The following is a 21,706-nucleotide window of genomic DNA, read 5'->3' on the forward strand; positions in this document are numbered from 1 at the left end:
TAGTCAAGTTAGTTCCGACTATTTCTTCCAGTACATCTAGAAAGAAATTAAATAAAGCATGTGATGTTTGTCCTGAAGAAAAGCCTTTTAAGAATGTTCAATTGGTTGGATGATGGCTTAATTAGTTTGTTCAGATAAAATACGATTTGTTTTATGTTTATCGACCAACAAAGTTCAAAATAATATACACATAATAGTTTTTTTAAAACAACATATTATATTTTCATGAAATTATTTAATTTTATAAAATCGAACTATATATATTAAACATGCTTTTTTCGATTTTATTGATAATTTACAATATCAATATATATGTTTATTTTTCGAACATAGTCTTTGTAGATAATAAATTAAATTCACATTCTATACACAAAAATAATTTATCCTAGCCTTTTAAGTTTAAATTTTAAATTTAACTTCTTTTTTTCTAGCAAATAACTGCAATACATGTTAGAGCAAATCTCGATGTCAAGAGGTATATATTGAGAGGTAAAACTTTGTGTGAGACGGTCTCACGAGTCGTATTTATGAGATAGATCTCTTATTTGGGTCACTCATGCAAAAGTATTACTTTTATGCTAAGAGTATTATTTTTTATTGTGAATTTGAGTAGAGTTGACCCGTCTCACAGATTATGATCCATGAGACGGTCTCACATATTATGATCCATGAGACGGTCTCACATGAGTTATAATTGTCATGAAGATTGAACAATTCTTTATTCAATAATAATAATTTGTTTTCTATTTATAAAATTATGATATAGTTCAATATATAATTTTGAAATAATTTATTTCATTAAATTTGAATTTGAATATTTAGATTTTATGTTTGATTATTTTATTTTAATAATTTATTTTGTTTTCAATAAAAATATTTAATTATTTATATAAAATTTTATGTAGTTTGTATAACACAAATATATAGCTGAAATTGTATATGCAAATATATGATATTATTAATTTTAAGTTTTTGGTTTTTTAATAATGTAATTAATATGATTTAAAAATGATTTATGTAAAAGATCATATGTTACTTTAGTAAAATTTTCAAATTCAATTTTTTTTTTCTCCAATCAAAAAATGAATTTCTATATACCATTTTTAAATTTCAAATCAAACACCGAATGAAATTCTAATCCATGATTTCAAAATCAAATTCCAAATCCAATTCTTTCTCTAAATCCAAATCCTATTTTTTAAGCATCCAAACATATGGTAAGTATTAAGTTGTATGTTGAATTTCTACTTGGGTTTTTTTCCCTATTTATTTTTTCATTCATATATCAAAATTACACTGTAATCTCTCACTATTTTTTTTTTGACGAGAAAATGCATTCATTCAATAACAGATCGGTAAAGGTACAGATCCATAAGGGCACCAATACACATTGGTGTTTCTGACCAAACGCAAGGACTAGCGTAAAAACGAGAATGCTTAACTAACACATGTGCAATCTCATTTGCTTATCTATGAGTAAAATGAACCGAAAAACCTGGGTTTGTAGCGACTATGTCTCTACATCTACCCATTATGCCTCCAAACTCCGTTATGTCGCAGCTGATTCTGTCATAGCATTGTATACTGTTAGCGCGTCCACTTCAAAGAGAACCTTTGGATAGTTCGAGTTGCGGATCCAAGACAGAGCTTCCGGCAGTCCTATTGCTTCTCCTTCTCTGACACAACAGAGTCCTTTCATCAAGTCAGTTCTGTACATAAGAAATATTCCCTCGTCATTTCGCACCACCATACTTATCCCGGCAGAGGCTGCGTCAATATTACATTTAACAGTACCACTGGGGGTGGTGTCCAAGTACCATAATGATTCCTTGTGCTTGCGTCATGTACTTCTTTGTTGCTCCTGGCTAGTGACATCCAGTCGTAAAGAAAACTCATGGCTGTGACTACCACTCTATTTGGTGTATCTAGGTGGTTGTTCCATAATGCGGAATTCCTTTGTTTCCAGATAGCCCATAGGATAGTTACGAATTTTCTGAGTTATGCTCCGCTAAGGTCTTGGATGATCTTGAATAACCACTATGTGAAGCCTTCTGCTCCTTCGGCTTGTGCTTCCACTACCTGATTCAGCTTCGCATTGGCCCAACATTCTCTTGCATATGGGCAATTAATAAATGTATGCCATGAAGTCTCTATGTCCTTGTTGCACACCACACATAAAGCTGACACTTGAATTCCTCGCTTCTGCAGATTAATGCGGTGAGGAAGGAATTTTCTACACGCTCGCCAGAGGAAGCTTTTAATCTTTGGAGGGACATCCACCTTCCATAGGGCCTTCCAGTTTCCTTGTATTTTCCTTGATTCTCACATCCAAGTTCATAGCCACATGGTAGCCTGACTTCACTGTGTAAGTCCCAATTTTGCTGAAATGCCAAATTCGCTTATCTTGGATTTGTATCTGTACTAGTGGAATTTCTGTGATTTCTTTAGAGTCGCTGGCCTCAAAGATAGATTCAATGATTTCATGATCCCATTCTCGTGAGCCCGGCACCATCAAATCTTGTACTGTCCACTCATGTAACTCCGGGATAGCTTTTTCCACACAAAAATTTGAGGAATCACGAAGCCACGGGTCCTTCCATATGTTGATGTGACTACCATCACCGATCCTCCATCTATAGCCTCTCTTTAACACTACTTGGGAAGCCAAAATGCTACTCCAAGCAAAGCTTGGGTTATTCCTGAGATTGGCATTTAAGAAATCCCCTCTTGGGTAGTATTTAGCTTTGTAGATACAACATATTGTAGCATCAGGATCACTCAAGAGTTTCCATCCTTGTTTTCCCAGCATTGCCAAGTTAAAACCATAGAAGTCTCTAAAGCCCATTCCGCCAAATTATTTTGGGACGCACAACTTTCCCATCGAAGCCAGTTCAGCCCTTTGGTTGCGTTATTTTTCCTGCCCCACCAGAATGAGTTGATCATCCTCTGTATTTCTTCTGCCAATGAGGGGGGAGGAGGAAAGTAGACATGTAGAAAGTTGGTATTGCTTGAGCCACTGATTTGATGAGAATCTCACACCCAGCTCTTGACAGTGGCTTCGTTCTCCATCCTTGTAAGCGTGCCCATACTCTGTCTTCAAGGTAAGCAAAAATCTTTTTTTTTTCTTCCTTCCAATCAATGAGGGGAGACCAAGATATCTGCTTGTGTCCAATCCTGTCGAGACTCCCAAGAGATCTGATATAACTGCTTTTTCATTGTTGAGGACATTACCACTGTATATGATGCCAGATTTTCAGAGATTTATTGCCTGGCCCGAAGCTTTCTCATACCTTTCAATAATGTTATTCACATACTTCCTTTCAGTAGCATTAGCTCGGAAGAAAAGCATACTGTCATCGGCGAAGAATAGGTGACTTATTGATGGGGCTCCTCGACAAACTTTAATCCCATGAATGTGTCCTTGCCTTTCAGCATTCCGGATGAGCGCCGATAGTCCTTCGGTGCATATAATAAAGAGATATGGTGATAGAGGGTCACCTTGGCGAAGCCCGCGGTGTGGTGTCATAAGTTCCATAGTCTGCCCATTAACAATAAAAAATTATTTGACGGTAGTAACGCATAATTTCATATATTGGATCCATTTTGGTGCAAAACCAAGTTTTTCCATGATCCAAAGAAGGTAGACCCGGTCGATACGGTCATATGCTTTTGAGATGTCAATCTTGATAGCTCATCTCCTTTTTTCCCTCGAGATTTTCTTTTCATATGATGGATGATTTCAAAAGCGATTTGAACATTATCTATTATGGAGCGGCCAGCTACAAAAGCTGATTGAAATGGAGAGATGATGTGGGGCAACACCTTCTTCAATTGGTTTGTGATATGTGTGATTTTTACGTGTTTTATTGCATTAGTTTGTGTGTGTTTGCATTATGCATGCATCCATTTCATTTACATTCTCATTCATTTTAGAGTAAACATTTGCATGTGATTATATCTCACTCAGGCGTGACGAATTTGCAGGAAAAATGGCCGAAAAAACGGAAATCGGAGCCAAGTGCTAAGCCAACAAGATTGTGTACAGAAAAGTTGGCGCCCGAGCGGTAATTTTCTACCGCCCGGGCACGAGAAGCGAGTTTCCGAAGAGACTTACAGAAAATGTGGCGAGAAGTAATCCACAAACAAAAAAATACAGAAGATGTGGCGCTCGAGCGGTACTTTTCTACCGCCCGAGCGCCAGAAGCCGCATGCACCAGGTATTCTACAGAGAGTGTGGCGCTCGAGCGGTAATTCTTTACCGCCCGAGCGCCACCTAATTTTGGAAAGATTTTGCAGCCGAATCTTTACCTTATTTTGGAGGGGTGGCTGATATGGGAAGGATTATGGCACGAAATAGAGATTATTCAGACATTATTCTGGAGCCACCACAAGTTGAAGAGAGGACTTTGCGCTTGGATTGAAGATTTGAAGTTTTCCGGGCGTCGTTCTTCGTGTTTTTCGTCAACGCTAGTATTTTTATCTAGTTTTTATCATTTGAACTTAGTTTTGCTTAATGTCACTATGAATTTTAGTAGCTAAACTTTAATATTTGTTGGGATTTAAGGGGATCCTACCCCAAACTTTGATATAATTAATTTGCATCTCGATTTCTAATTTGTTCTTGATTATACTATTGTTTTTCTTCGTGTTGTTAGAGCGTAGCTAACTTTAACAACATTTTTATATTGCGAGTGAGTTCGAGAGAATAACTTGTGATAGGAACGAGTAGTATAATCCGTGGATCTACAATTTACATAGACATATGAAATTAGATACGCGCCGATAGTCATAGTCCTTAGGGTCGAAAACTAGGGGACTTCATAGATCGAAATGCGATTCACTCTTGATAAATCATTAAAGACATTTAATTACTTCATTGAGTAGAATTAGTTTGGCATAACTCGAGAGAGTGTGTTCAATTGAATAGGAACTCCTGTCGGAAGCATATGATCATTATCGAATAAATTAATTAATTAACGAGGGGTAGGTGAACCGATATTCCCAACAAATCCATTTCTTATTGAATTTTATTCAACAATTTTGGATACTATCTCTGATTATTAATTTAGTTTTGAATCATTTATTATCTGTTTAATTATTTAGGAACAGTAGTGTTAAAACAATCAAATCAATTTTCGTTGTTAAATGTTCAATCACTAAAAATAATAATTGTTAAATACAGTCTCCAGTGGAACGATACTCGTACTCACGTACACTATACGATTACTTGACAGCGCGCACTTGCGATTAATTTTGAGCATACAAAATCATATTTTTATTGAGGATTCCATAGTGCAAGTTTTGCTCGATCAAGTTTTTGGCGCCGTTGTCGGGGACTGTTAATCCACAATTTTATTTTTAGTTATTTTCTTTAGCATTATTTTATTTTTCTTGAGCTAACACTCCATATTTTATTCCAGATATCTTGTCTAGTGCATGCCAAAGTCACTTGACGTGGAGCTTGAATTCGATCCTGAAATTTAAAGAACTTTCCGCAGGAGAAGACAACAACAGAGACTTAAAGAACTGATGGAGAGACACGAGCAAGAACGTGAGGAGGAACAGCGTGCAAATAGACAAGTTGAGATGCCACGCCGCATACCGATGCTAGAGTATGCCCAGCCTTCTTTGGAGGGTGCACGCCCTAGCGTTGTGAGGCCTATCGTGCGGGCAAATCACTTTGAAATCAAGCCAGCTATAATCTAGATGATTCAGAACACCGTCCAATTTGGAGGAACTGCAGTGGATGACCCAAACACGCCCATCGCGGATTTTCTTGAAATTTGCGATACTTTTAAATTCAATGGAGTTTCTGATGATGCTGTTAGATTGCGTTTGTTTCCTTTCTTTTTACGTGATAAAGCTAAAGCATGGTTAAATTGTTTGCCTATAGGTTCGATCACTACATGGGAAGACATGGCGAAAGCATTTCTCATTAAATACTTTCCTCCATCAAAGACCATGAAGCTGCGGGCAGACATTACAACATTTGCACAATTCGATCAGGAGTTTTTATATGAGGCATGGGAACACTTCAAGGATCTACTATGAAGATGCCCACATCACGAATTACCACTTGGGTTAGTCGTTCAAACATTTTATTATGGTTTGCTTACTCCTAACCGTACTATGATAGATGCTGCTGCGTGTGGGAACTTATTGAGAAAAACTGCGGAAGAAGGATATGAGTTGTTGGAGGAAATGGCTGCGAGCACTTATCATCCTCAATCTGAAAGGAACAACAAGCGGAAAAGTGCAGGAGTTCACCAGGTAACTGACCTTTCTGCTATTACTGCACAACTTGATGTTTTGAACAGGAAACTAGACAGCTTGAATGTGGGTGGCACGGCTATGCGTCTTCAAGAGATATTTCGTGAAAAGTGTAGAGGGGAACATTACGTGAAGGACTGTCAAGATGACAATCCATTTTATGTGCAAGAAGGGGCACCAATAAATCAAGTAGGGGTCCAAAACCGTCCAAGGAACGATCCATATTCAAACACATACAATCCTGGATGGAGGCAACATCCAAAATTCTCATTGGGCGGTCAAAACAGTCAGAATCGTCCGCAAGGAGGACAACCATATGGGAAACAACTGATGTACAGATCAGATCCTCCTAGAGAAGAAAAATCCAACCTAGAGCAAATGATGTCTAAGTTCATCTCGTCTACCGAGACTAGACTACAGAATCAGGATGCATCGATAAAGGGGCATGAAAATCAGATTGGGCAGTTAGCGAAGATGATAGCAAGTAGAGAGCCCGGCACCTTGCCAAGTACCACCGAGACTAATCCAAAAGAGCAAGTGAAGGCCATTGAGTTGAAGAGTGAGAAAATTTTAGAGTCGAGAGAAAAAGGAAAAATTCAAGTGCCGGATGACCTGACTGAGACATCTAAAGGTAAGTCTTCTAACACTGCACCAGCACCCACTGCACAATCAAAAAAATTTATTCCTCCACCTTTCCCTGCAGCATTGAAAAAAGCAAAACTAGATGCATAATTCGGTAAGTTTCTTGAGGTATTTAAGAAATTGCATATCAATATTCCCTTCGCCGATACTTTAATGCAAATGCCTAGTTATGCTAAATTTTTGAAGGATATCTTAGCAAACAAGAGAAAGTTGGAGTATCACATGACGGTGAATCTTACTGAAAATTGCTCCGCTTTAGTGCAAAACAAGATCCCACCGAAACTTAAGGATCCAGGGAGTTTTTCTATTCCTTGCATGATTGGTGATGTTGTTTTTCACAAAGCTTTGTGTGATCTTGGTGCAAGTATTAATCTTATGCCTTTGTCTGTGTTTAGGAAACTTGGGTTGGGAGAGCCAAAGCCAACGAGTATGTCTTTACAACTAGCTGACAGATCTGTCAAGTACCCCCGCGGAGTTATTGAGGATGTGCTAGTGAAAGTAGATAAGTTTATTTTTCCTGCTGATTTCGTGGTGCTAGACATGGAGGAGGATATGGAGATGCCTTTGATTTTGGGGAGACCATTCCTTGCGATTGGCAAGGCCCTGATTGATGTTCAAGAGGGGAAGTTGAGATTGAGAGTGGGGGAGGAAGAGATTACTTTTGATGTTTTTAAGGCACTTAAGCACACTTTGCATCCTGATAGTTGTTTTAGAATTGATGCTTTTGATCCCCTTGTGTCTAACTATGTGCAGGATGCTCTTAGGGATCCTTTGGAGGCCACTATCACTATTGAATTGGGAGAAGAGGAATTGGACGAAGAAAAAGCTGAAATAGTGGCATACTTTATTGCCAACTATCCATGGAGAAAGCCAATGAGGATGAGGTTAAAGGATTTGGGAGATCGAAAAGACTTGATCCCACAGAAGCCAAGCCTGGAGGAGCCTCCGACACTCGAGCTCAAGCCACTGCCTCCACACCTAAAGTACGTATACCTAGGTGAGCACAACACTTTACCGGTCATTATTTCTGCTGCTTTGACAGATGTGATGGAGGACAAACTGTTGAATGTTTTGAAAGCACACAAGAGTGCTTTTGCGTGGAAGGTGGCGGATATCAAAGGAATCAATCCATCAGTCTGCATGCACAAGATCTTGATGGAAGATAAGTACTCACCTTTTGTGCAACCTCAAAGAAGATTAAATCCAAAGATGCAAGAGGTAGTAAAAGCAGAGACTATCAAACTCCTTGATGCAGGTATTATCTATCCTTTATCTGATAGTGCATGGGTAAGTCATGTTCAGTGTGTGCCGAAAAAAAGTGGGATTACTGTGATCACAAATGAACAAAATGAGTTAATACCCACTAGGACAATTACGGGATGGCGTGTGTGCATTGATTATAGGAAATTAAATGATGCTACCCGTAAAGGCTCTTTCCACTGCCCTTTATTGATCAAATGCTTGAGAGGTTAGCGAGTCATGAGTTTTTTTGTTTTTTGGATGAGTATTCAGGGTATAACCAAATTATGATTGCACCTGAGGACCAAGAGAAAACCACTTTCACTTGTCCTTATGGCACCTTTGCTTATAGACGGATGCCTTTTGGTTTGTGTAATGCCCCTGCCACGTTTCAACGATGCATGACCGCTATATTTCATGACATGATAGAAACCTATTTTGAGATTTTTATGGATGACTTCTCGATTTTTGGCTCTTCTTTTGATGACTGTTTGAAAAATTTGAAGGTGGTTTTGATGAGATGTGAGGAGACGAATTTGGTGCTGAATTGGAAAAAATGTCATTTCATGGTACAAGAAGGAATAGTATTGGGGCATAAGATATCAAAGAATGGAATGGAGGTGGATAAGGCGAAAGTTGAAGTTATCAAGAACTTACCACCTCCGGCATCCATAAAGGGAGTTAGAAGTTTTCTAGGCCACGCCGGTTTTTATCGGCGTTTTATCAAAGATTTTTCTAAAATTGCCAAACCTCTATCTTCCTTAATTATGAAAGATGTGCCCTTTGATTTTAATTCTGACTGTTTACAGGCATACGAGAACTTGAAGGAGCGCTTGGTGACGGCTCCTGTCTTGGTGGCACCAGATTTGGATCTACCCTTCGAGGTCATGTGCGATGCCAGTGATACTGCGGTGGGAGCTGTACTTGGACAGTGGAAAAACAAGGTATTTCATACAATTTATGACGCAAGTAAGACCTTAGATGAGGCTCAACTAAATTATGCGACTACTGAAAAGGAACTACTTGCAGTAGTATTTGCTCTCGATAAATTTCACTCATATCTTGTTTTATCCAAAGTCATTGTTTACACCGATCACTCGGCACTGAAATATTTACTTGCTAAAAAAGATGCAAAGCCACGCCTACTTCGGTGGATTTTATTGTTGCAAGAGTTCGATTTGGAAATAAAAGATAAGAAAGGTGTTGAGAATGTGGTGGCGGATCATTTGTCTAGACTAGAGCTTATTAGTAATGACTGTGTAGACCAGGCTATTAATGATTGGTTTCCTGACGAGCAACTGTTTGAGATGAAACTTTGTCCTTGGTATACAAATTTCGCTAACTTTCTTGTCACAGGACACGCCACTATCAAATCTATCATTTCACCAACGAAAGAAATTCTTCTCTGAGGTGAAATATTATTTTTGGGAAGAACCGTTTTTGTTTAAGATTTGTGCAGATTCTATGATAAGAAGGTGTGTTGCAGAGGAGGAGTTCGATCAAATTCTCAATCACTGTCATGACCGTGAGGTAGGTGGTCATTTTGGACCAACGAGGACGGCATCGAAGATACTTGAATGTGGCTTTTATTGGCCAGCCCTTTTTAAAGATGCTCGCTCTTATGTGCTAGCATGTGATAAATGCCAACGGACAGGTAACATCTCTAACCGTCATGAAATGTCCTTGAATAATATCATTGAGTGTGAGGTTTTTGATGTGTGGGGGGATAGACTTCATGGGACCGTTTCCCAGTTCATTCACGAAAAAGTATATTTTGGTGGCGGTTGATTATGTGTCTAAGTGGGTAGAGGCAGAAGCATATGCCACTAATGATGCTCAGGTGGTCTTAAAATTTTTGAAGAAAAATATTTTTAACAGATTTGGAACACCGCGAGCAATCATTAGTGATGGTGGCACCCATTTTTGCAATAAATTATTTGAAAGACTCTCGAGCAAATATGGTGTCACACACAAGATCTTTACCCCATACCACCCCCAAACGAGTGGTCAAGTGGAAGTGTCGAACCGAGAGATAAAGCGAATTTCGGAGAAAGTTGTAGGTGTCAGTAGGAAAGATTGGTTGGTGAGGTTAGATGATGCTCTTTGGGCATATAAGACTGCTTTCAAAACACCTATAGACACAACACCGTACAGGTTATTGTTTGGTAGAGCATGTCACTTACCTGTAGATTTAGAGCATCGGGCATATTGGGCAACAAAAGCACTAAACTTTAACTTTTCCGATGCAGGTGAACGACGTTTGCTTCAACTAGATCAGTTGGAAGAATTCCGAAATCTAGCATATGATCTCGCGCTGTCCTACAAAGAAAAGACAAAGAGGGCTCATGACAGGCGAATCATCGAAAGGGAATTCCAAGAAGGCGAAAATGTCATGCTCTATAACTCCCGGTTGAGACTGTTTCCAGGAAAACTGAAGTCGCGATGGTCCGGTCCATTCGTGATTTCGAAAGTATACCCATCGGAATCTGTAGAATTGAAAGATGTAAAGGATGGGACATTTACGGTCAATGCCCAGAGACTGAAGCACTACATGGGTGGCACAATTGAGCCGCAACTTGGACTCACCCGGTTCCAAGACAATCCGAACTGAGACTGACCGATAGTCAAGCTCTCGACTATAAATTGAGAACTACCTCTCTTTCCCTCATTTTGCATTTAAGTAGAAATTTTATGTCAGTTATTTTATTTATTTATTATTAATTATTGTTAAAAAAATAAATATAAAACGATTTTGGGCAGAGAGCTCGGCACTCGAGCGGTAATTCTTTACCGCCCGAGCGCGAACGCTTACCTCGGGATGAAAATTCCAGAGAGGCTGGCGCTCGAGCGGTATTTTTCTACCGCTCGAGCGCGAATGCAATTAAAACCCGATTCCCCCTTTCCCCTTTCATTCTGCGCGAACCCCCTCCCCCCCTCAAATCCCTAACTCTCCCTCACTCTCTTCTTCGATCTTCTTGTGCAGGTTGTCAATTCCCCCTCCAATCCTCGGCAAGGTGGAACAATCGTCGTAGGGAAACAAGAATCTTCATCAATCCGATCACCATCTCTATCTTCAACCACCATGGCTCCCAAGAAACAAAGAGGTAACCCCGGTTCATCTTCTTCCACTTCCTCCTCGTTTGATAGAACACGCTTCGTGAGTGCGGAGGCTCGGGCTAGATACGACCATGCTAAAATTCACAGAAACCCCATTCCCGAAAGGGGATTTCGTCGCTAATTTGAGGACAGGTATTTAGAGCCCATTGTGGACTTGGATCGAAGGGGATGGGGAAAATTTAGTGAGCAACCTCAAGGGGCAGTGGTGTCGGTAGTCAGGGAATTCTATGCGAATGCTTGTGAGCGAACTGATGCTAGGGCGTTTGTTAGAGGCAAGCTTGTGCCGTTTGATTCAGCTACGATTAACGCCCTATAAGAAATAGCGGAGGTTGACGACTCCAACTTCCAGGCGTTGGTGGCTGATCCCAACTACACTTTGATTATCGAGACCCTATGCTATCCGGGTGCGATGTGGAAACCGTTGGGCGGACCGCCAAGCTGTTTTGAGGAGAAATACTTGAAAACTGAAGCTGCCATGTGATATTGTTTGTGGCCCGAAGGATGATGCCGGTCTCGCATAAGAGCGAGGTGCAAAAGGAACGAGCTGTGCTACTTTTTGCTTTGACCCAAGGATACGACATAAATGTGGGCAGACTTATAGCTTCTCAGATCATGTTGAGTGCTCACAACAGCCACATCGGGCTTTTCTTTCCGACGATCATATCCGAACTGTGTGCACGGGCTAAGGTACATTTCCGGGACGACGAGGAGTGGCTTCAACCGATGAAGCCAATTTGTCAGGAGGATGAACAGCGAAAAAGGGCAAAACGACGGGTGGACTTCCCCACTCAGGCGAGGAAGCCGGTGGATCCAGCGCTGCTGTTTCTCGTCACCCACAGCCCCACAGACGCACTCAGACAGACATAATGGACGAGAGTCTTGCCTACATGGCTCATCAACAGCAGGTCAACATCAACTTTCAGTCACAATTCACTCATTTAGACTCCATGATGCGAACCATGCTCATCCACGGGGGCATGGACCCAGGAGCAATACCACCACAACCGCCGTTCATTCCTCCCTACCAATTTCAGTACGACTACCTTCATCAGGGGGATGCGGCAGGAGTGCCACCACCGGAGCACGACGACGAGGAGCCTTGATCAGGGGAGTTAACTGTTTCCCCTTCCTTTCACTTTTCTTTCTTATCGTTGTTTCAATCTAGCATGTTGTTAGCTTTCATGTTTAGGAGTCTGCATTTGTGTTTGCATTTCTGTATCTTGAGTCTTTTGTGCAATTGGGACATTGCACACTTTTAGTATGAGGGGGTCTTTGTCCGTAGTCTTAGTTGTTTTCGTTCGTATTTGTCTTGCATGAATGTCAGTTGATGGTGAAACTAGTAAATTGGTAGCCAATGATGATTGTGAGATAAATGAACTGCATCTTGCTTAGTCTTATCCCTCGTTATGAATACCCCGGTTTTGTAAGTTTTCATTTGCACATAAAAGTGGGTTTTGTGGTGGTGTGAATGACAGTCGAGTTTAAAATATCTGTGGGAGAAACTGATAGAAACATGATATGCGAGTTGCAATTGAATGAATTTTGGTTGATAGGAGTGACCAACCGGTAGCATTAACTCGAGTAGATAATCAAAGAGTACCTCAAATCCTCTTGTTCCCAATCGTGCATAGACCCTAAAAATCCATCCCTAGGCCATCTGAAAGCAAACACCTTATATTCAGAACCTAGGGAGTACACATGAGAAAATTATGCACTACAAAAAAAAATATAATAAATAAATAAAAAGGGGATGTAAGGTGTGGGGGAGTCAAAATGGGATGAAATCCTATTCCGAGGCTAAAAAGATGGAGATGTAAGGCGTTGAGGAATGTCAGAAAAAAATTCTGACTAGTGCATAATGAAAATGATCAGTGTACTCCCCATTTTTTTGATCCGTTTAAAAACTCATGGATATTGACTCCCAAATTCCTGTTGCACACCTAGATAACTTTGCCGTTTTGTGTTTACTTGTTGGTCACAAATAGAAACAGAACTCAGGATAGAGTAACTTGCATTGAACTGTCGATTTGGTGACTCGCATGATTCGCGAACAAAACTGTCTGAAGCACAAGCTAGTGAAACCCACAACACACACACGACCACACTTTCTGGTCAAATCAAAATGCTATAAGGTGCTCGAAAAGGGGTATTTATGAATGTTGGGATGTGACTAATTGGATGTAGTTGAAACGCCCTGCTGAGACAGGAGATACCGGTTCGCTACTTCACCATCATTTTAGTAGTTTCAATACCCTCCCCTTTGTGTTTGTTTCATGTTTTGATTGTGGTCTATAACCTATTTTGCTTGAGGACAAGCAAAAGGTTAGTATGAGGGGGTTGATATGTGTGATTTTTACGTGTTTTATTGCATTAGTTTGTGTGTGTTTGCATTATGCATTGCATCCATTTCATTTACATTCTCATTCATTTTAGAGTAAACATTTGCATGTGATCATATCTCACTCGGGCGTGACGAATTTGCAGGAAAAATGGCCGGAAAAACGGAAATCGGAGCCAAGTGCTAAGCCAACAAGATTGTGTACAGAAAATTTGGCGCCCGAGCGGTAATTTTCTACCGCCCGGGCGCGAGAAGCGAGTTGCCGAAGAGACTTACAGAAAATGTGGCGCTTGGGCGGTGAAACTCTACCGCCCGAGCTCGAGAAGTAATCCACAAACAAAAAAATACAGAAGATGTGGCGCTCGGGCGGTAATTCTCGAGCGGTACTTTTCTACCGCCCGAGCGCCAGAAGCCGCATGCACCAGGTATTCTACAGAGAGTGTGGCGCTGGAGCGGTAATTCTTTACCGCCCGAGCGCCACCTAATTTTGGCAAGATTTTGCAGCCGAATCTTTACCTTATTTTGGAGGGCTGGCTGATATGGGAAGGATTATGGCACGAAATAGAGATTATTCAGACATTATTCTGGAGCCACCACAAGTTGAAGAGAGGACTTTGCGCTTGGATTGAAGATTTGAAGTTTTCCGGGCGTCGTTCTTCGTGTTTTTCGTCAACGCTAGTATTTTTATCTAGTTTTTATCATTTGAACTTAGTTTTGCTTAATGTCACTATGAATTTTAGTAGCTAAATTAACTTTAATATTTGTTGGGATTTAAGGGGATCCTACCCCAAACTTTGATATAATTAATTTGCATCTCGATTTCTGATTTGTTCTTGATTATACTATTGTTTTTCTTCGTGTTGTTAGAGCGTAGCTAACTTTAACAACGTTTTTATATTGTGAGTGAGTTCGAGAGAATAACTTGTGATAGGAACGAGTAGTATAATCTGTGGATCTACAATTTACATAGACATATGAAATTAGATACGCGCCGATAGTCATAGTCCTTAGATCGAAAACTAGGGGACTTCATAGATCGAAATGCGATTCACTCTTGATAAATCATTAAAGACATTTAATTACTTCATTGAGTAGAATTAGTTTGGCATAGCTCGAGAGAGTGTGTTCAATTGAATAGGAAATCCTGTCGGAAGCATATGATCACTTTATCGAATAAATTAATTAATTAACGAGGGGTAGGTGAACCAATATTCCCAACTAATCCATTTCTTATTGAATTTTATTCAACAATTGTGGATACTATCTCTGATATTAATTTAGTTTTGAATCATTTATTATCTGTTTAATTATTTAGAACAGTAGTGTTAAAACAATCAAATCAATTTTCGTTGTTAAATGTTCAATAACTGAAAATAATAATTGTTAAATACAGTCTCCATTGGAACGATACTCGTACTCACGTACACTATACTATTACTTGACATCGTGCACTTGCGATTAATTTTGAGCATACAAAATCATATTTTTATTGAGGATTCCATAGTGCAAGTTTTGCTCGATCAGTTTGCTAGGACCTTTGAGATGATTTTGTACAGTACGTTGCAGAGAGAGATGGGTCGAAGATCTTTCATGGACTGTTGGCTTTTTCATTTTGGGATCAATACCACATTTGTGTCATTGAGTGTAAGAGGAAAATTCATATCATGTAGCCACCCTAAAAAGCTTGAAACTACTTATGTCCCAATTAGTTCCCAGAACCGTTGAAAGAATGCCGGGTTAAAATCATCGGGGCCTGGGGACTTATCCGGGTTCATGTCGAAGACAGCTTCTTTAAACTCTTCTGTCGTGAACGACATTACCAATTTTTCGTTTTGGCTATATGTGACAAAAGGTCGAACCTCATCTAACACTTTATATGGACTGTTAGCATCGGCAGAGAATAAGTTTTGAAAGTAATCATGGACCACTTCGCATATTTTACTCTGCTGATCTTCTTGCCAGTGAACATTGGCATCTTTGAGTCGATTTATCTTATTTGTTTTTTTCCTTGCCGATGTTGATGTATGGAAGAACCGTGTGTTCCTATCCCCATGTTTTGCTCTTTGGCGCTAATAATCTTCCTCTTGCAATAATAGAGCAGCAAGTCGTTCGTTAATGTCCTTGAAATCTTTAATGGAGTCTTCATCATGTTTGTCCCTCAATTTCTCCAATTGTTCCTTGCATTTTCTGATCTTGGCACGGAAATTTCCATCTCCTCTTTTGCCCCATGGTTTCAGCATCTCCGAACAGGATTTAAACCTTCGTATCACATCTATCTCCTTGTTTCGCTCCAAATAATCTTCCATAATTGAATTCAGGTCAGGTTCTCTAAGCCAGCGGTTTTCGAAACGGAACCGTTGCTTATGTACAGCTGTTTCTCTGAACTCTGTTTCGAGCAAGATCGGGGAATGATCTGACACCGGTGCATTAAGATTATGGAGTCTTGCCCTTGGGAATTTTTCTGCCCATGTCGGTGTACCCATAACTTGGTCGATCCTCTCTTCCACGAAATTTTCAGAACCTCTGCTTCTTTCCCACGTGAATTGGTGGCCGTTGAGCGGGATGTCCGTTAAATTACAATCATCAATGGCTTCTCTAAAGCCAAATATGAGCCACTGTGGGTGAGTAACTCTTCCTCGTTTGTCTTCAGTAGAAAGCATATCATTGTAATCGCCGATACACAACCACGGCAGGCTGGATTGTGCAGCAAGTGAGCGGATAAAGTTCCATGACTCTCTTCTTCGGTGCCTTTCTGGGAAGGCATAGTATCCTGTGCAGCGCCATTCTCCATGCTCTTCATCAGAAGCAATGAGATCCACATGATTTCTAGAGTAATTTACTATCGTGAAATCCACATATTTTCTCCAGAGTACCCCAATACCACCGCTGCGTCCTAATCTATCCACTGCAAAGCAAGTTTCAAAACCAAGCCGGACACGGGTGTCTTCGATCTTTTGTGAATGTGCTAGAGTTTCAAATAAAAAAAGAATATCAGGCTTATGTACATGGACCAAGTCGCAGAGGGTAGGAATTGCACGGGGGTGGCCCAAACACCTACAATTCCAGCTTAAGATAATCATTGACCTTGGCAGGCCTAGTGACCAGGTCCTGTCGGTAGTAAAAGCTCGGTTTTGTTGTCTGTAGATACAGTGGAATGGTGGCCTTCAGTGACTTCCCGAAACTTGTCAACTTCCATTTCTTGTTGTTGGGCTTGGTTTTGGATTGCCCCACGTCTTCTTTTCCTCTCTTCTGTAATCTCCATCACGTGTTCTTCCCACCCACCTCCTAGAATTGAGGAGTTTGGTGGCTCAGTATCTCTACTTGAATATTAGGATCCCATGATTGGCGGTATTACCGGTAGATTTAGCGTGGATTGTGGTGTGGTAATTTTGGTAATGGAGGCAGGAATCACGGATGTTTCTGGTAAAGTCTCCATGTATGATTTTTCTGTGCTTCCCTTGCCCAGTGATCCAGCTTTGTTTCCTAATAGGCCCCCTTGCTCATTGCGAAGCCATTTTTCTCCTTCATCGTCGACGGTACCTCGAGTTGTAGCCCTTAGCCATGGGCCCCATTCACGAATGAGCTGCTCCCCAGGTATAGAGAACATGAGTTCGCAGAATTTGTCGGTGTGTCCCAACATGCCACAAAGGAAACAAAAAGAGTTTAATTTCTCATACTTGAAATTTACTATGAACGACTCACCTTGGCCTTTCCGTATCTTCTTGTATCTTTTCAACGGACTTCGGACGTCTAGCATGACTCTGATTCTCATATATCTCCTCCAGGCGGTAGAGTTGTTATTCTCATCATATTCGAGAAAAGAGCCTATGAAATTTCCTAATTGTTTTCCAATACTTTCAGACATATACCCCACTGGCAAGTCATGAATTTGAACCCAGAATGCTATTGTGAATAGTGATACCGATGTCGAGATATCACCTGGGAGCAGCTGTCGTAGGATTAGAAACTGGTTGTCAAATGACCTTGGACCGCTCTCCATTACTCGTTTGACGTCCATACCATGAAAAAACTGGAAAAGGTAGGTTCGAGATCCCAGATCAGTGATATTGACACCGCGTCCTGGCCTCCATATACTTGCGATTCGATTTGTCATCGCTATAAAATTGATCGGACGTTCTGTGAGGAAGCGCCCAACCAGGAAATGCTCCAGTTGCTGGGTCCCTTCCTGCCTCTGTGGAACCTCTAGAAGTAATTCCTCATCTTCATCGTTGGTTATGGAGAGACCCTCGAAGCGGTCAACCATTGTTGTTGAGTAGATGATTGATGTGGTTTAGTTGAACAATGAATTTACGTGCTTCTAGCCTAGGTATTAAATACATTTGTTCTATGTTCTATCGCCTTGAATTGTTGATTTTTCACAGTGAAAATCACGTCAAGCCAAATTTTGGTCAGTAAATAAATTTCATCTACAAAAGCACGTACATTTCCAACAACTAAGTTGTATTTTCTCATGAGGGTGAGTCTGCATACAAAACACACAAAATTACGTTACACACTGGAAGTCTCCGAGAAAAGTTATTGATGCAAGATTAAAAACAATAATTCAACCATGCATGCAACAAGTAGCACATTCATTGCATATTTCTGGATGCACGGACGCGTTTACGACAGTCAATTGTCTACTTTGTGTGATAATGAATGTATCATACCAAGTTACAAAGATAGGAAAGATACCCAAACTGGGAAATGAGATGAGTTTCAGAACATTTTCTATTCGTGATGTTATTTAAACTAGCTAGCGCATTGATGCACACATATTTTTTTTATAATTCATTTGATTTATATTTAAATGAAGATCTAAATGTAATTATAAGAAATAGTTATGGACTAAACTACCAATGGTGGAGTCAGGTTTTTATTTCTACCTAGGCTAGAATTTTTTAAACCACGGTTGAGCTAATATTGACAAATGAAGTCCCCAGACTACCGGAAAATAAGACAATTTTATGTATAAAAAAATCGGGAATAAACAAGCTACCCGGGCGGAGCAACACATGGCTCCGCCCGTGTACACTACAATTTGGATATATGAATTCAAAAAAAAAAAAAATAAAAAAAGAAAGAAAGAAAAAAACTCATATAAGAATTGAACCTTCAACTTAATACTTATAAACAAATGTTTTATCTACAGAGGTACATGTGATTTGCATTAAAGTTTTACTATTATATTATATATATATATAACTATTAAAACTGACCATGACACAAAAAGCAATTATTCTAAGACAAAAACTTGTGTGAGACAGTCTCAAGAATCATATTTTGTGATACAGATCTCTTATTTGGGTCATCCATTAAATATTAGTACATTTTATGCTAAGAGTATTATTTTTTATTATGAATATCGATAGGTAGAGTTGACTCGTATCACAGATAAAGATTTGTGAGATCGTCTCACAAAAAACGTACTCTTACTCTAAATGTCTCAAACATAAAAATATATTGTAATTTCATGGCTGGGGAACTTTTGAACTTACTGTTAAGTATTTTTTTAAACAAAAATTCAATTTACTTTTCGAACGTAGAAAACAAGTATTTTGGTAGAAATTTTTAAAGGGGACACCAAAAGATGGCGAAACATGTTATTTTGGAAACTGCAGGGGCCACGTTGATATTTCCAAAACAACTGAAGATTCGCAACCGTTCCCGCGACAAGTCCAACTAACTGTTAAAAATTTAAATTTACAGTTGGTTTGTCTTTATAACCGCTCTATAATTCATCCTAAAGAATTACTTCAACAACAGAAATATTCCATGCTTCGATCCCTCTGATCATCTCGAAAACCGAAACTTGAAACACTTTTGAACATGGAGAACTCATCGGAGACTCTGGGAATCAAAATCTACGAAACATCGTCGCAACTCGACCCTCCGGCCCTCTACCCTTCGTCGCCCCCACCCTCAACCGCAATGGAAAACCCTCTCCCCTCAGGTGGACGGAAAAGAAGGGCAATGGCCAGCGGCGTACAGAAAACGCTCTCGAAAACGTCGTTGCTAGCGAACTTCCTCCCCACCGGAACCCTCCTCACCTTCGAAATGGTCCTCCCATCAATCTACTCCACCGGGGAATGCTCCCATGTGACAACCATGATGATCCACTCTTTACTAATCCTATGCACCCTTTCTTGCTTCTTCTTTCATTTCACCGATTCGTTCCGCGGCCAAGACGGGAAACTGTACTACGGGTTTGTTACTCCGAAAGGGTTGGCTGTTTTCAAGACAGGGTTGGACGTGGCAGTGCCCAAAGAAGATAAATATAAGGTTGGATTTAGTGATTTTGTTCATGCCATGATGTCCTCGCTTGTGTTCTTGGCTATCGCTTTGTCGGATCATCGGGTCACCGGGTGTTTGTTTCCCGGCCATGCGGAGGAGTTGGGCGAAGTGATGCAAAGTTTTCCATTGATGGTGGGGATAATTTGCAGTGGCTTTGTTTCTTGTCTTTCCCACCACCAGATATGGAATTGGTTGTGTAGCTGCCTAATTATAAGAGGTCACGGATTAATTTATTAAATTTTTTTGTCCTAGTCTTGAAATTTATCATAGAATTAATGTCTTTTCTTGATTTATTTATTGATATTTCCCAATTAATTATATAATTAATATTTCAATTTCCCATGATTGAAGACACATATATACTACTTAATCAATTTTAATATAGAATTTGTGTGAAAAAAAAAAAGTTAATGCTACTTTTTCTAGTTTATGCCTTTTAAGTTTCGAATTGTTAGCTTATATAAAGAAACAACTGAACAAACAAACAAAAAAATACATGAATAAATTCAATATAATTAATGTGTGGAAACTGTTTATTTATATTACAACTCACGTACAAGCTAGAGATCATATTATATATACTTGAATCATGAACGTAATATATGTACGTAAATATTTGATCATATATACGTATATATTTGATCATAATTCATCATGCGAAATATTTGAATATTGGTCAGAAAAAGAAGGGAACTCGATATTGGAACCACATGATCTTCCATGTGGGAAAACTGGGCACTGGATGAAACTTGAAGCTGAGGAATCCACGCACATATAAACTTGGAAAAGCTGGTGATTTCCTGAGGAATCTATATTTGCATTCTATGAATGGAGTGTATCCGACCCCGTCTTCGATTGCTTGCTTCATACTTTCCATGCTGTAAAATTTTCCAGGTCGAATTCCTGCGGAAAATTTACATTTTTTCTTACTCAACTTACGTAAGATATTCAAATGTATCATCTAGATATTTCAAAAATCCTTTAGGATTAATATATATACACGCGTATTTTAATTGTTCCGAGAATCGCTGGTATAAACAAAGAATCTCACCTGCATTTCCAAGGATTTGAAGCAAGTTGGCTCTTTTCTTGAAGTCAAGGGCAACTTGAAATATGCATGCTGATCGAGGGAGGTGCATGTTCCATGTTTCTTCCACTCATGTCCCCAGAATCTTATCCCATCGGCGCTTGGGCATGCAAGGGTTGGCCAATCCTTGTGCATTATGTTCAACAGATCTGATATCTGTTCATTTCACATTAATTAACGGATTAGGATATAAAATCATCGCATAGAGAACTTTAATATTTTTCAATAATATGGCACTGTACATGTCGAGGAGACGCAGAAAAATTGATTAAAATGCTCACCAAAAAAAATATATAATGATAGTATTAGACTAACAACTAAAATTTAAATACATAAAATAATTCGATGGCAAGAATTAGCTCGCTAGGTGACATGATAAGTTTACATGTTGACTCTTTCGTGTAGCATAGGATTACCTGTGATGGGTCGAGTGAACTCTGGCGTTGACAATTGGATGGCCATTTACCATCGTCGTATTGGGCCACAGGCCAGTGTATACTGAAATCTTCCGCAGGTTTTTCAGTCGTAGGATAGCGCAACTGTGTCTCGAGTCGCAGTAAGAAGCTGGCCACTGCCCGCGAAATAATACCATCATTTCGATTTACATTCTTAGAAATTATTACAAATTAAGCCAATTTTTTAGTGTAGAGATAAACATTAATTGATTATACAGACCGATTTCTACAAGCAAAAAAAAATTGTCTGTATCGTTATCTTAT

The 21,706-nt window shown here is 39.6% G+C and overlaps 2 protein-coding genes, 1 non-coding gene and 1 pseudogene across 3 annotated transcripts; 1 reads left to right on the forward strand and 3 right to left on the reverse strand.

The window, feature by feature from the left end:
- Positions 1-5,965: 5,965 nt before the first annotated feature.
- On the reverse strand, positions 5,966-6,071 carry LOC140808497 (small nucleolar RNA R71). The gene has a single exon (XR_012112918.1). It is a non-coding gene; the product is annotated as a small nucleolar RNA R71 (small nucleolar RNA).
- Positions 6,072-15,675: 9,604 nt separating this feature from the next.
- On the reverse strand, positions 15,676-16,868 carry LOC140806791 (uncharacterized). The gene is made up of 2 exons (XM_073163325.1): positions 16,709-16,868; positions 15,676-16,571 (listed from the first exon to the last, which is right to left on the reverse strand). Exons 1-2 carry the CDS (start codon positions 16,866-16,868, stop codon positions 15,676-15,678), a joined length of 1,056 nt encoding a protein of 351 aa, XP_073019426.1.
- Positions 16,869-19,308: 2,440 nt separating this feature from the next.
- On the forward strand, positions 19,309-20,108 carry LOC140808151 (protein DMP9-like). The gene is given in 2 exon segments (XM_073165187.1): positions 19,309-20,053; positions 20,055-20,108. Coding segments are annotated over 2 exon segments (672 nt in total). The 5' UTR covers positions 19,309-19,435.
- A 289-nt stretch (positions 20,109-20,397) lies between these two features.
- Positions 20,398-21,579, reverse strand: LOC140806792 (intracellular ribonuclease LX-like; annotated as a pseudogene).
- Between the last annotated feature and the right edge of the window lie 127 nt (positions 21,580-21,706).

Source organism: Primulina eburnea, chromosome 12 (assembly GCF_022965805.1).
Source record: "Primulina eburnea isolate SZY01 chromosome 12, ASM2296580v1, whole genome shotgun sequence".
NCBI lineage: Eukaryota > Viridiplantae > Streptophyta > Magnoliopsida > Lamiales > Gesneriaceae > Primulina > Primulina eburnea.

Excerpts from the sequence above, each read along its gene's own strand:
- LOC140806791 (XM_073163325.1), bottom strand. The coding sequence starts at position 16,868 with ATGGAGATTACAGAAGAGAGGAAAAGAAGACGTGGGGCAATCCAAAAC. Across the intron at positions 16,572-16,708 it reads TTTACTACCGACAGGACCTG|CACATTCACAAAAGATCGAA; the intron begins GTCACTAGGCCT and ends TTGAAACTCTAG.